Source organism: Delphinapterus leucas, chromosome 11, assembly GCF_059928025.1.
Source record: "Delphinapterus leucas isolate spDelLeu-1000000601 "Yukka" chromosome 11, BTC_Dleu_Yukka2, whole genome shotgun sequence".
Lineage (NCBI taxonomy): Eukaryota > Metazoa > Chordata > Mammalia > Artiodactyla > Monodontidae > Delphinapterus > Delphinapterus leucas.
In genome coordinates, this window is record NC_143139.1 from 15,638,539 (window position 1) to 15,660,167 (window position 21,629).

General features: G+C 37.9%; 1 protein-coding gene and 1 pseudogene across 12 annotated transcripts in view; one reads left to right on the forward strand and one right to left on the reverse strand.

The window, feature by feature from the left end:
• The window catches only part of PLEKHA5 (pleckstrin homology domain containing A5), a 244,389-nt gene that overhangs the window by 177,607 nt on the left and 45,153 nt on the right, over positions 1-21,629 (forward strand). For 5 of the 12 annotated variants that reach the window (XM_089920364.1, XM_089920368.1, XM_089920369.1 and 2 more), the window contains one exon: positions 2,928-3,011. In XM_089920364.1, the coding sequence (XP_089776490.1) occupies positions 2,928-3,011 (84 nt within the window). Of the gene's footprint in view, positions 1-2,927; positions 3,012-5,834; positions 5,955-6,781; positions 6,836-21,629 lie in introns of all 12 variants that reach the window. The other 7 variants (XM_089920365.1, XM_089920370.1, XM_089920363.1 and 4 more) reach the window with 3 other exon arrangements.
• Positions 1,387-2,778, reverse strand: LOC149747962 (ubiquitin-like protein 5 pseudogene; annotated as a pseudogene).

The following is a 21,629-nucleotide window of genomic DNA, read 5'->3' on the forward strand; positions in this document are numbered from 1 at the left end:
CACCAGGAAAGCCCACTTTTTTTTTTTTTTTTTTTTTTTTTTTGGTCCATGCCTCGTGGCTTGCGGGATTTTAGTTCCCTGACCAGGGATCAAACCCATGCCCTCATCAGTGAAAACGAGGAGTCCTAACCACTGGACTGCCAGGGAATTCTCTACATATACTTTTTAAAAAATTAAGTTATAGAGATCATGCTTTAATTTGCACCTTAAGTTGGTATAAGCCTTGCTTAGTAGATTTTTTGAAGTGAATTCGAGTGCTTTGCATCAATCAGCTTTTCATAATGCTGAAGCAGTTGTTTTGATCCGTCACCCTATGTGCAGCTGGGTCTCTAATGTCTGTCCTAAAGTGAAAAGGAATTTTCCTGTCACTTTCTTTTTAATTCTAAAGAACACCTTGCTTTATTCCATTTTGAAAAGCACCTTTTCTTATCCTTGCGATGGGCTGACTCCTTCAGTTACCGCATTGCATATGCTTGATTTTTCCATAAGTAAGCATTAGTTAGAAATTAACAAGTCAATCAGGAATTTTCTTCTGGAGGAAGCTTTAGTTTGTCTCACCAGAAAAAGCTCACTTTGAACTCTGCTGTAGCAAAGGTCAATATTTTGTCACTTCGTACATCCAAAGACTAATAAAAATAGTAACAGTATTCAAGAGAAATCTGATCTAATACAAATTATTAGTGCGTGGTTGATGAGTGTTTTCATGGCCAAAATTCATCATCTCTTACAACAGCAGTTATGAGATGCGTGTGTGCTCTCTGGCCAGTTTTCCCAGTCAACTAAACATCTCCTCCTCCCGAAAAACTTCTCCAACATGCCAGTTTTTCTTTCAAACTGTCCCATCATCTTCCTTGATGTGATCAGTGGTTCTCAAAGTAGGGTTCATGGACCCTTAGGGAGTACCTGGGGGGGTACCTGAGGGTCCCCATGACCCTTTCAGGGAGCCTGTAAGTAAGCTCAGAATTATTTTTATAATAATAATAAGGCATTATTCATTGTGTTACCATTTTCTAGTAGTGCGAAAGCAACAGTGGGTAAAAGTACTAGCACCTTAGCCTAAGTCAAGGGAATGGCTCAGACTATACTAGTGGTCATTGTAATGCTTCACTGCCACAGACTTGCCTTAAAAATAAATCCCTTTGATGAAACAGTAAAAGATAATTTTATTCAATCTTGACTTTTCATTCCATAGCATTTTAACATTCTGTGTGATGAAATGGGAAATGTACTTAAAGCATTTCTCTTTGCATACCAAAGTGCTAATAGTTGTCTCAGGGAAAAACACTTGAGTGGTTATTTGAGTTGCCAGCAGAACTAGCTCCGTTTTTGTTTTTGTTTTTGTTTTTCAGCCTCTAAGTTTTTATTAACATGGGTTTTCAAAAATAAGCATCCAGGGACTTCCCTGGTGGTGCAGTGGATATGACTATGCGCTCCTAGTACAGGGGGCCTGGGTTCGATCCCTGTTCAGGGAACTAGATCCCACTTGCATGCCACAACTAAGAGCCCGCCTGCCGCAACTAAGGAGTCTGCGAGCCTCAACTAAGACCCAGCACAACCAAGTAAATAAAATAAATAATTATTTTTTTAAAAAAAACAACAAACAAGCATCCATACTAGTGTTGTAGGATGAGGGTGGGAGAAGAAATTCTGCTGTATTGGTAATAAGGCTCCAGGTTCATCCCGTCATGGATCTCATAGTCCCCCAGAGACACGTGGTCCTTAAAAATCATGTACCACTTCTTCAAAACAATCTTGTTCCAATGGGTGCCAGTTTGGGCTGCAATCAGCTTCAAAGGTCCCCAATGGTGTCATCAGTATTGCATTTAACTCGGACCTTCGTCCCTAGACGGTCGTTGCAGACAACCTCGATCATCCTGGCTGGAACTCGAATCACCCAGAACCGTCTGATGCCACAAGCTTCTCACTCTAGTGCAGAGCCCAGGCCTTTTTTTCTTCTTCTTTCTTTCTCTCTTCTTCTTCTTGTTTTTTTTTTTAATGAAACACCATTTTTACTTGAAAGAACGAATGCCAAACTATAGTTGTTCAGACTTGGTATTTGACAGACACTTCCTCAGAGTGAAACGTTAGCCTGTCACTTCAAGGAAAGCAACCCACAGTACCTGTCACCGACCACAACATTTGAGCTTTCAAGCAAAAATTAGAATTTTGGAAATCTTGTATCTGCCTCTGTGAGCTTGACAGCTCTCTGGTGCTTAAAGATCAATGATGGTATTAACAGACAGGCGCTACTGATCGTGTAGGCTAACATGTGCCAGCATTTGGAACATCTGCATAACCCACTGAGCCAGTGTTTTCCGCATGGCCAGTGTTTGATGTCTCAAAATCGTGGATGGGTAAAAGATTCCTTTAAAGTGCAAATAGACCAATGAATGGATGTCAATGTGACAGAGTACAAAAAGTTCATTGATACGGTTTCAGACACCACTTCGCAACTAACCTTTAAGAAAGTACCACTTTTTGACCTTTAGTGCAGTATCAAAGAACATCTGCAGATATCCAAAAAAGCTATTCAAGTTCTCTTCCCTTTTCCAATTACATATATCGAAGGTGGCTTTTCTTCATGTACTTCCCCTAAAAGAGATGATCACAACAGATCGAACACAGAGGCAGATATGAAAATCCAGCCAGACATTAAAGAGATTTGCAAAACTGTAAAATAATGCCACTCTTGTCACTAAAATCTCCTTTTTAAGGATGTAAAGGGCTCCTGGGACCAATACGTTTGAGAACCACTGAGCCATACTGTATGGAATTACTCTGTTCATCAGTGTCTGTATTTTAGTCCTGAAGTTTTAGTATCTGTCTTCTTTCATAAGCACCAATAGCAATTTTAAGTGACATTTTATAATATAATTTTCATCACTGACATTGACCACAGAATTTATACTGTGCCTTCATCTTCCTAGCACGTGTATGTGCCCGACAGGAGGTCAATGCCTGCTGGCCTAACCTTACAGTCCGTTAGCCCCCAGAGCCTCCAAGGCAAAACGGTGAGTACCATATCTTTATTTACCATATCATGTTTTATTTCTGTGCTACCCATGATAGCACACATCTGACATAGCTTTTAAGTTTGAGTTTTCAGAGAGGTGCCTCCCAGAGAAAAACCATTACTAGTTTTGTGGAACAGATGCTCGTCAGTAGGATTTGGAATCATGTCGCCATTTCAGTGTCTTCCTGATACCTTTCCCTGAACGTCTGACCGCCTCAATACAAGATTCTGTTTTCCAGAATCTTTATAACCTGGGAGGGTGTCTTTACTTTATAACCTGGGAGGGTTTCTTTACTTCATTGAATGTTAATATCCTCTTCCTTAAAACGGAAGTTGGAGTAGTTCCTTAGGGAAACAAATCCAGCAAGCAACTCTGTGTCTATAGTCAAACCACAGGCCTGTCAAGTTTCTCCTCTGGATTTTTATATAGATTAACTACCTTAGAGCAGAAAATAAACCGATTTACATATTTATGCAGAGAAAGACTGTTAGAAATACTAAGTTCAAGCAAGTACTTTATCATTTCATAGTCAGTGTTATTCCTATTCACATTGGAAAGGAGTTATGTTACCAGGACACTATTACTCTTCAAATTAAAGAGAAAAGGTGACTTTTCATCACTTCATTTTATTTTAATGGCATTCTTTTATCAGGGGAACTATGCTTTCATATTAGTAGGTGGTCTTAATTTCTGTAAAGATATGATTTGAGGACCATACAGTTGTTCATTATTTAAAATCCTCTTCCTGCAGTAATCAAAACAAGTTTATCTTCTATGTATTTTTCAAACATTGTTTTATTTCATCTCTTACATGCTTAGATATGAGGCAGATTTCTTGGCTTTAAACTGCTTGTGGTTTACTTATTAAAGGCGATAGATATTGCTTGACTATAACTAAAAATTCTTAACTGTTGGAAATTTTAAACATTAGATCATTGATCAGGCAAACAGACCTTAATCATAAGATAATGCTAAGTATCATATTATGAAAGTTTCTCTTCTACCTTGCTCCCTCTAGTGGATATTTAGGACAAAATTTATTTACCACCTCCTCCTTTTGGAGGAATCATTTGTGCCTCTTTTTATTTTGCCTCAAATTTCAACATCTAGCAAACTTATTGTAATCTTTCATGCTTTTGAAAATCTGTTTAACTCCGTAAGTAATAAAGAGTTTTAAGGTTTCTTCTTTTAGTATTTCTGTCACATATCCCTCTGGGTCTTAGACTATCTAATCCCTTACCCCACTCTCCTTTCTCTCTGGCAAGACCTCTAGAGCTTGATATGACGACATAAGATATGGACTGTCTCACAGTCATGAGGTCACAAGATGTGGTTGGCCTCAGAGCAAAAGCATCTCTTCTTTTCGTGTTAAGAAGTTTCTTCTTTAAGTCACATATGCACACACATTCTCTTGACTGTTAAGAATCTATTGTCTCCTCTGTGTGGACACTCAGAGAATCCAATAGTAACTATGGTTTACTTCTGACATTTTTTCCTCTTGAAGGCAATAACCTTTAATGTAACTTCAAGTAACAGTTAAAATTGATTTCTAACAGATACAGACTACTATACATAAAACAGATAAGTAACAAGGATTTACTGTATAACACAGGAAACTATTCAATATCTTGTAATAACCTATAATGGAAAATAGTCTAAAATATATATATATATATGTAACTGAATCACTTTGCCATATACCTGCAACTAACATAAAAATCAACTATACTTCCAGTTTCTAAAAAGTGATTTGTGACCCTAAAAAAATTTTTTTTTTTATGGAAAATAAAGAGCAACAGCAAATGAACAGAACAGAAGAGAGCTAAGTGTAGCGCTGTGCTGTCGGCAAAACAAGTCAATCTCGGGAACGCTTTTCGGCTCGGAAGTTTTAAGAGCACAGCTGTAGCTCTTAAGTGAACAGAGTCTCCCTGTGGTCTCTGTGCAGTTTTTAATCATAACAAAGATCAGTCAAACACCGAATGATATTTTATGGCCTGTAAGACTGCCAATGACCATACTTTACTGCATTTCTAACGAAAAAAAGTATATCGGATTGGCCTGTTAAGGAATTGTATCTACCTTTGAAAGTTTATTCCCCTCAGAGATCAGAGTAACCAATCAGGAACCAAAAGGTTCTCTGCTCTCCGCCAAGGGTGGAAGGAGGGTTTATGCGCACATGGAAACTTTCTGTGTGTAGTAAATACATTTTTTTCTTCCTTAAAAATAAAAACTGGTCTTTTGGTCAATATAAAATATCCTGTGAAAACACTAACAGTGACATTTAAAAATATAACTGGGAAGCAGTTAATAGATCTCAGGTACTGACTGAGCTTAATGATGGGAAGATGCCATCCAAGTTTTACATGAATTTTAATTCTTTTTGTTTACCTTCTGTTCTCTAAGATAGAGTGTTGGGCATGCAGGTATTGTTCTATTGCTATAAAAGTCTTAGGTGTCATTTTTAAACATCTCATTAAAATGTATTTTAATAATAGCTCTCTTGTACAAACCTTTATAATGGTGGGGGGTTCTTTGGCATTGCAGTTCTTTATACTTAAGATTTAAATATTCTCTCATGAGTTCTGAGAAAATGCCTTAATAGACTGTTATTTTGCTGTATCTTACCAAATAATACTGTTCCTTCTATTTCTCTAGATATCTATGCATTTATGTATGACCTATCATCATAGTGCCTAGGTACTATGTTTGATGTCAACCATAAGAGGATACTTGCCAAGAAATCTTGGTTTAATATCTGTCACTTAAGACCACAATTAATCTGTTTTCCACTGTTTGGATTCTTAAATTGTACTCCTTCAGCCAGAGGAGCTTACGCTGCTGCTTATAAAGCTGAGACGGCAGCAAGCGGAACTGAGTAGTATCCGGGAGCACACGTTAGCACAGCTCATGCAGCTAAAGCTCGAGGCGCACAGCCCAAAGGTCAGCTATGGAGAGATGTGTCTGTGTGTCTGCTCTTGTCACTCACGCTGAGCCATTCATTATTAATCGGTTTGATCAGCGTCATTCCCGTGAGCATGAGCCCATCCCACCACTGCGGCGATGACATCGGGATCTCCTATTGACCCTTTGAGAATTCCCTTGGTTATACGTTATTAAAGGAAAACGTGGGTCGGCTGCATTTCTTCGTAGCCTTCCACCCACCCACTCACCCACCAACTTTTGGTTGTGAGGGAGGAAATGCATGCAGACTTCAGAATACTATTGTCATTCCTCAAACACTAACTTCCACCTCCGGTAAAACAGGTATTGAAGAGTCCCGTCGTTTCCCATAAAGTAATAAGTTGAGAAGTGATTAGCGTTTTAATAGTACTGCCTTTTAAATGTCAAAGATTAATTTCGTGTGTTCTTGATTTTTAAAATGAACACACGTAAACATTTCTCAAAGGGTTTAATAGCCTCTGGTTATATGAGAAACATCCAAAGAAGTAGTAACATATTGCAGAAAAGAATTAACATGTAAAGCTTCTAACCTTGAGTCTGCTAAAGCCATTTGAAGGATTTTTCTGCTTAATGTTTCAGCTTATATGCATGTCTACTTAATTTCTTACAAAGCTAAGTGTAATTTATAATCATTGAATGCATCATCTGTGCCGTTTACAGGGGAGCATGTGTGTGGAAGTCGTTGTGTGCTGTGGTATAATATAGGTTGTGACAAACTACCTGTTTTCCCTGTTTCAAAATTGACCTTTTCATGAATTCCACACCCTCTTTCTCTGTCCGTTTGTACCTTGATTGATGCCTACTAGAATGAAATCCTTTCACATCACCTTCAAAGGAACACCATATATTTGGATCATCAGGTGGGCCTTGAAGAATTTTTCTTACTTATCATACCTTATGTTTTAATGTTTTCAATGTAGTACAATTTTCGGGCTACTCAGATATTTCAGTCATTTTGCGTTAATAGTGTGACTTTTACAAGTGGCAGGCTAAGAGACCCCTCGCCAGGGGAATTCAGGAATACCAGAATAAGCAGGTTAGAAAGGACAGTTGTGGAGATGAGGTGGGATACAGATGCCAGCTCTCTGGAAATTGAGAGCCTGGATTCTCTAGATTTCTTTTTTCTTATCCCAAGAATACTTGTACTTATTGGCTTGTATCAGCTTGGAGGTGACCTAATTAAAGAAATAGGCACCCAGCTGTGAATGCCTTGTTGAAGGCCAGGAGGAGGTGGATGTGGTGCTCTCTGTATTCCCAAGGGGAGGTTAACGATGGGTGAATGTTGAAAAGTGAGTGGAAGTTGATGAACAAGGACTGACACTCCTAAATGTTGGCGTCTATGAACTTCCCTGTTAATATTTAATTTTAATTTGATGAGGATTTTTTATATGTTCTTAAACATAAAATTTCTTCTAGTGGATGCTTTCTTTTTGCATATAAATTAGGCTAGAATTTTCTTTAGCTTGTTTTCAAAACGTTCAAACTTGAATATTTTATCAAATGAAAGAGGTTACTGCGGAAAATGCTGTAAGACAGTATTTACATATTTATATTTGCCCTGTTTGAAACAAAATAATAATGTACTGCTTTAAATTAGTTATATTTAAAGAGGGATTTTGCATTAGGATGACCCTTGAAAGGATGTCAATCATTTTTCTTTTAATTTTTAAAAGAAATATGCTTTTGTTAATTTGTAATTTATTTTCCCACAAAATGTTTTCATCATAGTTTTGCCTTTGGAATGCTTTAGAAATCAGCATTTCATGAATCCAAACTCTAGTCTTCACTTCAGAGACTGGTGCTATTCAATTTAACCACAGTGTACATTATACAATCTAATAAAGACATGTTTGCCAACAAAATAGTAAGATACGCCTTCCCTCAAAATTCCACACTGCCAGAAAGCTTCTAAGATACATGAGGAATAACTTTCTTAAAAGCACCTCTGTCTATAAAGCTAGAGATCGTTCTGACAAACGATGGGATATTACAAAAATTAGGGTTAAAAACGACGATATGAATGTGACTCTGAAGTTATCTAGAATCTCTGGAAATAAACTTAGTGGTTTATTAATCTATTGTTAATTTACTGCTCACCTCAACAAATCAAAACTGGCATTGCAGACACATAAAACTTGAGCAGCTCTTGGGAAAGGACAGGTAAATATATCGAAAAGACCACCATTTGCTAAGATGATGCCTCTCCTCACCTCCCTTTCCCGGATTGAGCTGTTTCTTCCCTTGGCCTTAGTGGCCCAGATCCAGTTGAGGCTTCTGTTCCCGTCCTTTGCTCCCTTGGCAAGGTGACTTCTACAATCTCAACTTTTAGGCGACGCGCTAAGGAGCGCCGCTCTAGAAGGTGGAAAAGGCAAGGAAATGGGATCTCCCCTAGAGCCTCTGAAGGGAGCGTGGCCCTGCCCACACTTTGGTTTTGGCCCATTGAGATGATTTCCGACTTCCAGCCTCCAGAAGTATAAGAGAATAAATGTGTGTTGTCTTTTAATTAATTAATTAAAATTAAAATCTCAACTTTGTATCGATCCTCTCTGTTCTGTCAACATGTCAGCAGAGCTTTTCCAGTAACTCACCTTTTTCTTATATTAGATCCCAAAATAGTTATATTATTCCACTTTTAAAATTTTGTGATAATGAGAAGAATTGTAGAATTTGATTGTTTAAATAATGATTTGCATTGAAATAAGACTATTTCTGATGGCAAAAATTGGACCATTTTTAGATAATAATTAGACAGTGCATAAAAAACATGGTGAGGGCTTTGCCCAGAAACTCAGATATGCCTAAATGTGTACATCCTTAAGGTTTCCTTACGGTTTCCTAAGGAAAAATCTCTCTTTAAATAAATCAAAAAATTTTATGATTTCAAATAATTGCATTTAATATAAATGAAATATTTACCTTTGAACTGTCCTGTATTTTACATCAGTAGTAAGGTTATTAAGTTATGTAGAAAGAATTCTTGGTAATGTTGAATTTTAATGAAATTTTTCACTCAGCTCAAACATTTCCAGCTTTTAATCTTGTTACTGCCAGTAGCCGATTCTAGGTGACCAGGTGTATTTTTATGGGCATTATTGGTTGCCTGGGTTTATAAACTGATTCACGAGTTTTATATAATTATAAATTTGAAAGTAGATTTTAAAACCTGAAAGTCATAGGCTCTGGTCACATTTTACAGAACTGTATATCATACCAAGAGAACAGGTACTAATTGATACTCTTCCAACACTTATTCTGCTTGCTCAAATAAATCATCAGAATAACCTAAGGCCAACATTTAATTGATTTAAATTCTCTTAATCCCTATCACTATTCATGAAAAATAGAACCAAAGGGTAGTCTCTGAGTTACTTCAGAGGTAAATTCATTTCTGATATTATAACAAATAAAAAATAAAAATGCCTTGTCTGAAATTCTGAAGATTTACATATTATACAGTCAATCGAAAACTCTTGTCTTCTGGTGCCATATCACCATCATGAGGACAAGTCATGTACTGAAGTGTTTTTAAAAATAACAAAAGCTATACTAATTATATGGTATAATTTTCTTCTGCTTTTTGTTTTATTCTGAAGTACGCTATTATAGTTTATGTTTTTATAGCCCAGTTAGTAGACTGTTCAATGTCTACATTTCTTAAGATGAGCCTAGGTTTGTCATTTTTATGAATTTTAAGATAAAGCCCCAAAGTATAACCTGTGAAAGTATAATAATCCTAACTGGGTACTTTATGAACCTCATCCAGGTTCTATTTCGAAAATGAATAAATACATAATATATCAGTAACTCATTTTCTTCTCATTTAGCTTAGTCATCACTGAACGTTAGAGAAGCTTTTGGGTACCGTTTAAGTGAAACATGGAAATTTCATCCTACAGTATACCTCTGGAATGGATTTGACATTGTCTTTTCCCTCATTCATTCCTCTACTACCAGAATATAGGAGAGGAGAGAAAGGCCATAAGTGCAATCTTGCAGTGACCCTGTACTTACCAGGAAGTTGGAGTAAATTTGAGATTATCAGCAGTTGTAAGGGCATCCCCTCCTGAAGAATGGAGTGTCCTGTTGCCGTTCTTTGACAGTGAGGGAAAAGAGACTGTCTTGATATATTTTCTTTTTTTCTCAGAAGAGGGCAGATTGAGCATGAGTTTTAGAGCTATATGACCCTGCTGAACATGTATTTGATGACTAGGAGTTCCTAATACTTCGTGGAGCCACGTGCATATCATCTGTTTGAAGCCGGCGTAACAGGTCCCCATAGAAGCTGACTGTTATCAACCTCCTGCTATTCAGCTGGGGCATATATATCCCCTTCAGCAGGTCTAACATGGCGAGTAGGGACTTCATTTTCTTACTCTTGTCCCTTACGAGGATTTCCTCCGGTATCTAGTTCTCGGCTCCTGTAGTCTGGACCAGGACTGGTTGTACTGAGCAAAGGAATGAAGCTGGGATCGTAGAAACTAGAGCAGGGGCTGAGGAGAGGGAACTAGGCAAGGCCTCTGTGGGTGAAGAGGTAGAGCAGGGGCTGGAGCTTCTTCGATCAATCATAAAGGGAGGATTTATAGGATTGGGGAGATGAGGCCATGTTCCCATCCCTTCATCCATCTTCTTCCCTCCGTTTGTTTCTTTCTTCCTCACTTGCTTTTTCTTTCTTTTTCTGTTAGTGATTGAAGAGCAGTTATGAGGGAATTTCTGCCAGCTTTCCATGTAGGCCATGGTAACAGAAAATGAGATGCTTAAGAACTGAGATGAAGAAATGTGTAGGGGGCTCCCCTGGTGGCGCAGTGGTTGAGAGTCCGCCAGCCGATGCAGGGGACGCGGGTTCGTGCCCCGGTCCGCATGTCGCGGAGCGGCTGGGCCCGTGAGCCATGGCCGCTGAGCCTGTGCGTCCGGAGCCTGTGCTCCGCAACGGGAGAGGCCACAGCAGTGAGAGGCCCGTGTACTGCAAAAAAAAAAAAAATTATGACATTCTGCCTCTACCCCTGTCCCTTCAAGAGTCATTGTAGTTAACTGCATCAGAAACAGCTGCATGAGAATGGGAAAGGAAGGGAAATCCCTCAGTCAGTCACACCTGTGTTGGGGATGGCCAAAAGATCTTTGTGAAAAGAATATGACTCTGCTACGGATAATTTTATGAAATTCATTTGCCCCTACCCAGCTGGAGCCATCTTCCTCTGCCTCCCAGCATGGAGCATACCTAAGTCATTTCTGAATTTGGCATCAAATGGTATATTCTTTAACACCAGATGGCTAAAGGACCTTATCCTCAAATTTTCATGGAAAAGCTGGAAGTTTCTCATAACAAACCAGTTTGCCATAGTACAAGAAAGGAAAAATACAGCTCAAGCATACCTGTGGTGTTCTTTGTTGCATGAAAATGTTGAAGGTTAGCAAGTCAGTAGCTCAGCCCTTCTTTTATCAGCACATTTTTTTAAAGTATGAGCAAACGCTTGAGAGAAGAGTCATTTTTGATCATACTAACCTCTAAAACATCTTGAAGAGTAAGCTGAAGTTTCTAATTTGCAAAAGTTTTGTAGTAGCATTCAGGTTTTATAATGTAATTCTTTTATAAAGATTAATATTTTATGAGCCGTGCGCTAAAACTACTAGTGACTTTTGGAAGAAGTCTGATATTCTATTAATATTACTGGTTGCTGTGGACATTGCTCATCAGCATGCTTTCTGTGTCCTTTCAAGAAACCACAATGTAGAAACAGGAACTCTGACCACTTTTAAACATACTTATGCCAAGGGAAATGCAAAAAGGAACAGTTAACTGGGTGTATGTAATTGGTACTGAAACCATTCAAGGTAAAAATCTCAGTACTTTCTTGCCTTTTGTTCTTTGTGTTCATGAAAGACAGCTTCCCTATAAGGGAAGAAATGCTAACAAGATGATGAAAAGATTCTTGATGGCTTTCATTGTTGTCCATTCAGCAACCTCATTCTATTGAGCTATGAAGCAAGATCCCATTTTCTCTAATATTTGGAGGGGTCCTAGAGCTTCTATTTTTAGGGATGACTGAGAGCTACAGGAGCTAATGTTTCTAGGGGATATAGAAAAGGCATTTGAAAAAAGCAAACTAGAAAATTGAAAGAATATTATTGAACACTTACTAACCCAAACTAGTTACATAGTGTAGAATATCTGTATTTTCTTTTGCTGTGCTATTCAGAGCATTCCTGTCTCTCTCTCTCTCTCTGTCTCTCACACACCATTCCTCCTTTTTTCTTTTTCTGTCTCTCCCTTCCTCTGTATACTTGATCATAGAAGTGGGAGAGGGAGATGACACTGAGAAAATTCTTAATCAGGATATGACATCATAATGGCAGAATATAAATAAATGGACAGTGGGTAGATTAGAATTTAGAAAGTGGAAAGATTTAATACATGTGTGACAATACTCTGATCTCTCAGCCTATCGGATGCTTAACCATTATTATATGGTTCTCCTGTTTCTTACCAGGGACTCATCTGGCCCTTCTTGATAACTGTTTTCACCCCGCTCAACCCTAACTGGGGAAGTGCCCTGTTTCTTGGTGTTCTCTCATCTGAACATTCATCTACTCATTATTTTACTAGTTCTCTCTTTGTTACTTTTCATCTCTAGCCCCTGGGTTTCTCCCAGAAAGCAGAGCCTGTGATGTGGGCTTCCTTGATGTGGGCTTGTTTGCAGGAAGTTTATTTTGGGAAGTGATTCCAAGGTACAGGAGTAAAGAGAGTGCGACTATATACTGTCAACTGGGGCCTCATCTGATACTTGTTGACAAATAGAAACCCAGCTGAACTAGAGAAGAGCACTCACTCCCGTCTTCCACTGACCAGGGGTTGTCCCATGAGACTAACTGCCTAGCACACTGAGGTTATGCATACATGAGCACCCAGTGGGTTCCCATACACCCAGCAAGACCTGAAACCGAAGATGTGGAGAGGGGCACAAAAGGCATCTAAAACACCACTCTCTGCAGTTTCCGTTACGTAGTTATAGTTGCTCACGGAGATCTCCATTTGGAAGTTCTGCCTTCAGTACATCTCCAGCATGTCCAAAATTAAGGTTGTTATCTGATCCCTCAATTCCCTGACCAAAAAACTGAAAGCCGAAGTGGTTCAAAATATTGGTCACCTTTAACCCCATTGATGTAACAGACATTTATGGAACACATCATCCTTGGGGAAGAGCTTGATGGACTTCGAGAAGGATTAGGACCTTTCTTTAGCTGTTTGCTTAGACCTAGAACATAAAGTGGGAAAAGAGGAAAGTCTCCTCCAGCTATGGCTCGGACAGCCTCTCACAGCCTGGTGGATGAAAAGAAAAACAGCTGGCAGGCTACTTGGAAGGACCCCCAATGTGATGGTCCTTGGCACCCTGCCTGCTGTTCCACCACTTTGAGTGTGGAGACTCTACAAATTTATAAAAATGGCAGAATTAAGTCATCCAGCCTCCTGGAGTTGTATTACGTTCTCCTAATGTTTCATGTGCCCAACACCAACTCATGTTAATGCTAACGATACCTTGAAACTGGAGTTTAAAGTACTTTCAAAACACTTTTACTGAAAACAGGAAAATCGTGCGATTCTGTAGAACCATCCGAACAGATTTTACTTTAGCTGGTACATAATATCTGCATGGTGTTTAGTCAGGATCATAGAAGCCACCAAAACACCTTCCACGTACTAGCTCCTTGTTATACCATTTAGTAAACAAATCCTGGCAGTACTCAAAGCACCTGCCTCATTGTCTTTCAGCTAACTCAGGAAACTTCAAACTCCCGGCTCCCTACAAAATAAAGTCTCTTTTTGGTTTGTCACTCAAGCCCTCATTTCATCACCACCAGCCCCTACCAGCCTGTGAAACACTTCCTCCCCCATAAACCCTTTTCTGCAGCCAGCGCCCCATCGTTTCTCAGATACTACAGAAGCACCCCCATTCTCTACAATGTGCACCTGCCCAGCGTCTGTCCATCCTAATAGCATAAGTATCACTTCACAGTTTTCAAAGTGCTGTTATATACCGTGTCCCATCTGCTTCTAATACTTGCCTCTGCAGCGTGTGGCCAGTTACTTTTATCCCCAGTCACGTTGAATGACTTGTCCAAAATCACAAAGCTAGGATGAATACCTTGTATTAGTGAATTTTCTTTCTTTTTTAAATCTACTCTTCCTTCAAAATCAGGAGTTGTTCTTGTACCTATAGAATAGTTCTATTTCAGGTTGCTGATCTTTGTTACCTGAAGAATACCAGCTCTTGGTTATATAACTGGTTATTCTCCTATCTAACAAGATGGGAAAATGAAAACAAAATTTCCCCACCCCTCCGAAAATGCATAATATTTCTACAGTTCCACAGTTTATTTACAAAAGCAGATATTTTAATAAGCCAATTATTGTGGCTTTTGTTTGCTTCTGTCTTATTTGAATGTATTTTTTCAGAAACTTCATTCAGCAGAGATTTATGGAGCTCAGTGTCAGGCAGGATGTTAGAGCTTGCAGAGTAGAATTGTAAATGATTTTCAAAGCTCAGGAAGGAAACAAAGTTGAGCATAAATGCCAAAGTCATTTCTGGGATCAACCTAAGGATGTGATTATGTAGTTAAAACATAAGCTGATAAATCTTTGAATTAATGGTAAGAATTCTGTTACTCAGTGCCAATTTTAACTCAGTAAGAATACAATTGCTATTAATAAAACCCAGATCCTGTATCTAGAAGATATTTTACTTTTGATTTAAAGCTCAAATGTATTTTTCTAGTAGATTTACCCATTGACCAGAACAAATACTTTTTTTTTAGCTAACAGAGATGTAAGATTTTCACTTTCGGGATGTTTTGTCCCTTTAAAATAGTATTGTTTTATGGTATGGTTTTACAAAATGCTTGCAAAGAAGAAATATGTGACCATTTCAAACACAATATTTATGTATTTCCACAATAAAGCATTTTTACAAAATGGATTTTGAGCTTTTTTAATATTTTCAGTTGCCTGTGGATGCCAGGAATAAAGATGGTGGCATCAGATAATACATTACTTAAAGGAACAATTTAAAAAAAAAAATTCATTAATAAGGAAAACAGGTTTAAGCCACTGAAGTAAAAATCAGATCTATAAAATGTATCCTGTAGCCAAAAGGATTTTAATTTTTTTTTAAATTCTTGAGACTCGTAGGTGAAAAAGGATGAAACTCACGGTAAGTAAATTATATATGTAAATTATTTGGAAAGACATTAGCCTAGACCTTAAAAGTTTCCTTCAAAATATACCACAGGTATATACCTCAAAATGGTGGCTTAAAAAATTCAGCAATTTAAATAAGGTTGTGTGTAGAGATTGCCCTCCTTTTGTTCTGCTGGATTAGGGGTGTTTTCGTATTTCTCAATAAATGGACCTTATTCCTGAAGCCAGTACTTACAGCATCAGTCAGTCTAGAAATGCTCCTTTTTTTTTTTTCCTTCTTTTCTTTTAAGGAAATGTCGGATACATTTGACTTCTGTGTTAGTGTCACAATTTGTTTTTTCTTTTTCTTTCTTTGTTTTTAATCTGTCTTTCTCCCTTGAAGAAAAAGAGGATATGTTGTATGGTCTAGCTACATCATTTAAAGTACCACTGAGTTTTCTGAATACATACAATAGTAATACTTTCCCAAAGTTTTACATTTAGAAACCATATATAGCATAGAAGAGTTTGTTCTGATTGCTTTAAAATTTCCAAAGAAATAGACCTCCATACTTTGCCCCATCGGCTATAAAGAGACTTATTTACATTCTTCTATTTAAAAAGTCACTTCAGATTTTCCTGCTTCCTGTTAAACAATGCGTGGTTTCTATAGGTAGTCATACCCTTCAATCTCAGGTTCTCGGACTTTCAGAAGTGCCTGGAATGAGAGTGGAAGGCATTTACATTGTCATTATCCAAATGACCTGTTTACAAAGGCCCCTGCATTCCTCACAGCTTCACCCTGGGCATGTCAAATTCTCTAGCCTTTTATTTTTGCCACACATCTTAAAAGTTTATTGATCTAGACACAGGAGGACATTCTTGAGAGATGGATTCTTCAGTGATTAGGCTATCAGGGGTTTTGGCTATTGTTAAGACAGATTCCCAACTTAAAAATTCTTTTTCTAAGGTGTCTTTAAGAGCTCAGGAAAAATCCATTTTCCATTTGAATGGAAAATGACAGCACAGAGATGGGTTATCAGTGAAGGACAAAAGCTCTGTAGGGCGGATAGAAATCATCCTGACTTCTTGCACCCGCCCCCAAAAGAGGGAGGAAGCTGTTACTGCAGAATTCAGACTCGAGGAAACTCATTTACTCGACAGAGCTTGGGCAGATGTTTTCCCTTATGGGAATGAGATCCAAATCTAGGGGGAAATTATACTTACTTTACTGGTCTAGAATTTCTAGACTTACAATCCAGTATAATAGCCACTAGCCATATGTGGTTACTTAAGTTAGTTACACTTTTATAAAAATAAGATTCATTTTCTCTGTCACACGGGCCACATTTCGGGCTGAGGAGTCACTGGTGTGGCATGTTGGACTACGCTGATGGAGAACATTTCTATCATCATAGAAAGTTCTGTTGGACGATGCTAGATGAATCATTATGTAAACTTTTCAAAGAGCAGTTAAGGGACTTCCCTGGCGGTCCAGTGGTTAGGACTCTGCGCTTCCACTGCAGGAGGCTCGGGTTTGATCCCTGGTCGGGGAGCTAGGATCCCGCATGCCGCGCGGCCAAATAAATAAATAGCAATTAAGCCCCTACTTAACCACTTCTTATACCTAAAGGGGGATTGGGAAATTAATCTTCCCAAGGATAAATTATACGAATGATTGTCCTGGCTTTGCTCACTGCTAGTCTTTCTCCTTCCCCCTAAAAATTATTCTGGAGCATTTATCTCATGACTTACAGTATCCTGTTCCTTCTGCATCCCTAGCTGGTCCAATTTCTGTAGAGATAGAGACTTTGAAACGGATGTTAGAAGTTGCTAGGATAATAGAACAGCTGGCAACTGGAAATTGGATTCGTAATAATACCCCGCCCGCCCCCACCCCGTGATTCTGCTGAGCCCACTAATATTATTAATGAGATTCGGTTGATTTTTTAAGGGGGTTAAATCTCTTAATGCTGTATTTCATACAAAGACAAGACTATTTTAGTCTACATGCAATATACTTGTGTTTAGATCATTAGTTTGAAATTTTTCATCTTTTGATAGTTGCACAGGTATCCTGACCAACATCTAGTACCAACTCATCAAGACGTTGAAGAATTCCTTATTGGTGATGGTTGAATTGGTCCTCAATGACTTAAATTAGTGCCAGGGTAGGACCATTCTTCTCAAGCCTGATTTCCTGTCATACCTACCGGCGGATCTTTAGAAAGACAAAAACAAAGTACAGTTCTCAAGGCTGTCTGCCCCCCAGCCCCCAGTGAGAGTTGCCAGAGCCCACTCTGTTTTGAAAACTCCACAGGTGATTTATTTTTTCTCCTCAGTCAGGTTTGAGAACTACTGAGATAAATAATGACAAGGAACGCCAAAGAAAGAGGAGATGTCTGGGGTTTTTTTTGAAACATAAAACACTATCTTAGTGCTTTCTAACCTTTTTCCTACATGGCCCACATAGAAAAGTGACAGTAGGTGTGCACACCTTGACAGAAACTTGAGGCCGTGCTGTTGGGAGCGTGTTAAGCACTCTGAGGACTGAGGTGGTCCCCAACTCCAGACACCTGGGACCCTTTCCCAGCCCGCAGGTGTCAGTTGGGAAGTTCCACTCAAGATCCTGCCAGCTGTGACACGGTTGCGTAGAATTGTGTTGAGTAAGTTTTTTGGTGATGGGTTTTTAAATCAAGCTATTTCTAACAGTAACATCAAAGGATGCTCTGTATTCATACTAGCCCAACATACCTCAAACCTCAGAAAGAGGCTAGAGTTAAGTATCTCATTTTCTAGGTGGTTTTTGTAAACATTTGGACTTACAAATTTCAAGTAAAAATATGTCTTTGTTGTAAACAGAAATATATTGGCATTGCCTAAGTGTATTTCCAAGATATTTCCACTTAAGTTTTCTTATTTATTGCTGAAGTTAATTATGAAAATAGTGTCATCCCCAATTCATACATTCTCATTTTTATAAAATAGTGGACCTTTTATAATAGCTTTATAATTTAGCAATTAATTGGAAACTAAACCTGTATTACCCTTTAGTTCAAAGAAGGAATTAAAGCAGGAAGCGAAGCATTTAACTCATTTTCAAGTAAATTATTAAACATCCCCCAAGTACTAATTAGTCTTTCTCTTGCTCTAATTCCTTAAAACAAAAATACATTAGCTATTAGCAGCAGTGCCTTAATGCTGCCTAGGATTCTTGTAGTAGTCAAACCAGAAGAGAATTGCTGGATAGTCCTTTTTCTTAAGAACTTGAGCATGAAATTCTAAGGTGCTCATGGAGCATCACGTATTTGGTGGGGGGGAGGGGGAGTCATATTTTACTGCTTTAATTCAAAAGCTGTTGTATAAAGTTTACGTAGCAAAAGCCAGATAGCATGTGCTGTTTCAGTGTAAATTTCAGAGATGATCAGTTTCTAAGTTTTAAAATACAGATATTTCATGAAGCAAATGAACCTGTCTACGAAACAGACTTACAGACATAGAGAACAGACTTGTGATTGCCAAGGGGGAGGAGGGTGGGAGAGGGATGGAATGGGAGTTTAGAGTTAGCAGATGCAAACTGTTACATATAGGATGGATAAACAACAAGGTTCCACTGTATAGCACAGGGAACTATATTCAATATCCTGTGATAAACCATAATGGAAAAGAATATAAAAAGAATGTATATGTATAACTGAATCACTTTGCTAAACAGCAGAAACTAACACAACATTGCAAATCAACTATACTTCAATAAGATAGATAGATAGAGATATTTCAGAGGTGATTTAGTGAAAGAAATCACTAGCCTATTTCTAGGATCTATTTGGAGAGAAAGCAGATCTAGTATTTCCAATTCAGTAAATCTGGAAAGAGTCAGATTTCAGGCAGATCATTGAAATTGTTTAATGCGGACCGAACTCCCATTGTGTGGGATCCTGAGTACTGTGTTTAGCTGGCCTCAGCTGTTGCATGCCACGTGCAAGGAGAGTGCCACCACATACAGGACCACTCCCCTGTGCAGATTTTTCTTACAAGCCCAATCATCCTAACAGCCCTTGGTCAGGTGAGTGTGGTGCCCAGGGGAATTCTGAAATACTTCTGCTGCTTCCGTCTGCAGATAGACTTATCCCATCTCTCTGACTTGAGTAAAATGAGATTCCCAAGGAGTATGTAAGCTGAAGAACATTCACTGTTACCAGATTACATGTGACTGACTTCAGCACCTTGAGAAAGAACATTGTAGTTACTTCTGCCAAAAGGAATCTTTAAACCAGCCTGTCACCTTCATGTTTTAATGGTATTGTCTACATTAGAGATTTTCAAGTTGCACATTATAGTTATCTGGGAATCAGGGTCTCTGTTCTTTTCAAGTTCCTCAAGTGATTCTGGGTTAAGAACCACTGGTTGAAATAAGCTTGAACTTTGATTTCTGAAGTAGCCAGTAATAAAAAGGAAAAAAGATATTAATAAGATAGTCATAGGTATTTACAAATGCATTGGGGCAGCTTACTTTTTTTAGTTAGTTAACATTTCTTCAGTCAATTTCTGATGTGGATACAGACTCATACGGCAGAATAAAGGTTGTGAGAGCAGTTCTCGATCAGGGCCTCGCTGCACTAAAGGACTCCCAACAGCTTTGAACATGATGCAAACACATGTGCTAAAATTTTTTCTTAGCCTCTTTGTGTCACCAAGGGGTGTTTGCCAGAGGATATAGTTGTTCCATTAATCTAGTTTATTTGGTATTTATATATTTTTTATCCTTGACTAATAACATTTTTTTTTTTAATGAGAAAAGCAGTATCTATTTGGTGGAGAAAATTTGGGAAATGTAGAGAAGTATATAGAAAAAAAAATAATGACCTGGTCCCACAATTTAAAATAATTACTGCTAACATTTTTCATTTCTTTGCTGTACTAAATTGTCACTTTCCAAAGATGCCTTCTAATTTTAATATTCTAGGATTTGATATATACATTTGAAATTTTTCATAATGAAAAACAGTTCCAGAAGTAATCTATGAGACACTCTGTACACTTTAAATGTTATTTTTTGTTAGAGAAAGACAGATACTCCATGTTATCACTTATATGTGGAATCTAAAAAATAAAACAAACGAATGAATATAACAAAACAGAAACAGTCTCACAGATATAGAGAACAAGCTGGTGGTTACCAGTGGGAAGACAGGAGTGGGGAGGGGCAAGATAGAAGTAGGGGATTAAGGTACAAACTACTATGTATAAAATAAATAACCTACATGGATATATTATACAGCGTAAGGAATATAGCTAATATTTTATAATAACTTTAAACGGGGTAAAATCTATAAAAATACTGAGTCACCGTTGCACACCTGAAAATAATATAATACTGTAAATTAGCTATACTTCAATTTTTAAAATTTAATCTTTTTTTAATGTTATTTTTACTCTTAGTATTTTTTTAGTTTTTCTGTTCCTAAATCAGTGTCTTCCTGCAAGATCCTTCTCAGTGACTTAATATTTAATGATCTTTGACAGGTAAATTAAAGAGTCATTTTTAAATCACAAATGTGGCTTCCCTCTATAATGTACATATTTACCCTCTCAAAGTATTCCACTAAATAAATCAAGCTTGATTACCCTTCTGCAGAAATCATACTGTCTCTTCTCCCTTTATAAATACATTTCAGGTAAATTCCTCAGGCCTAGAGGCTGAACACTAGTCATTGATCTGTACCACCGGATCAATCATTGATCTGCTCCACTTAAAGGTGGTAGCCGCCATATTGGCAGACCTAGCCCTTTGACAGTGGCCTCTTTGTAGTGCCAGATTTCCGAGACTCCACAGCAGTTTCAGTTTGACCTTGAGTGACTTTTATATTTGGATACTCTCTGACCTGCATTATTTCTTAAATATTCATATGCTCCTGACCTTCTTTCAAACCCCAGCCCCTCTACCACCTCCCCCCAACCCCCCAACCTCTGAGTCAGGTACTCTTCTGTCTAATTTTCATGGCATGCTATTGAAAAGTAGCAAGTATAGATGAGATTGCTTTGAAAATCAAAATTAAATAATACTAAAAAATGAAGAGAGACTTAAGCTACCTATGTTGTACAAAGTATGTATCAATGCAGTCAAGTGATTGAGCCAAAAACAAAGGCAGTTACAACTGTTCCAAGATCAACATTTGGTTAAGATAAAATAACCAGCGTTCCTTTAAAATATAAGCATGTAATAAGCGTTTTTTTTTCTGCTAAAGAAAAATTTATATCTATAGTTGTCTCTTTATGTTACTTTCCAACACTGTAAAATTTTTTCCTGTACTGCATATCAACACAGTTCTTACCTGTGTGCATGAGATGTCACCTATAAATGCCTTGGTCCCTTATTGGATAACATTAGGGAAAAAAAGAAGTTTGAGTTCAACCGATGAGTAGATTTAACTGATGTATAGAAGTTTGAGTTTAATAAGTAAATGTGTAGATTTAAAAACAAA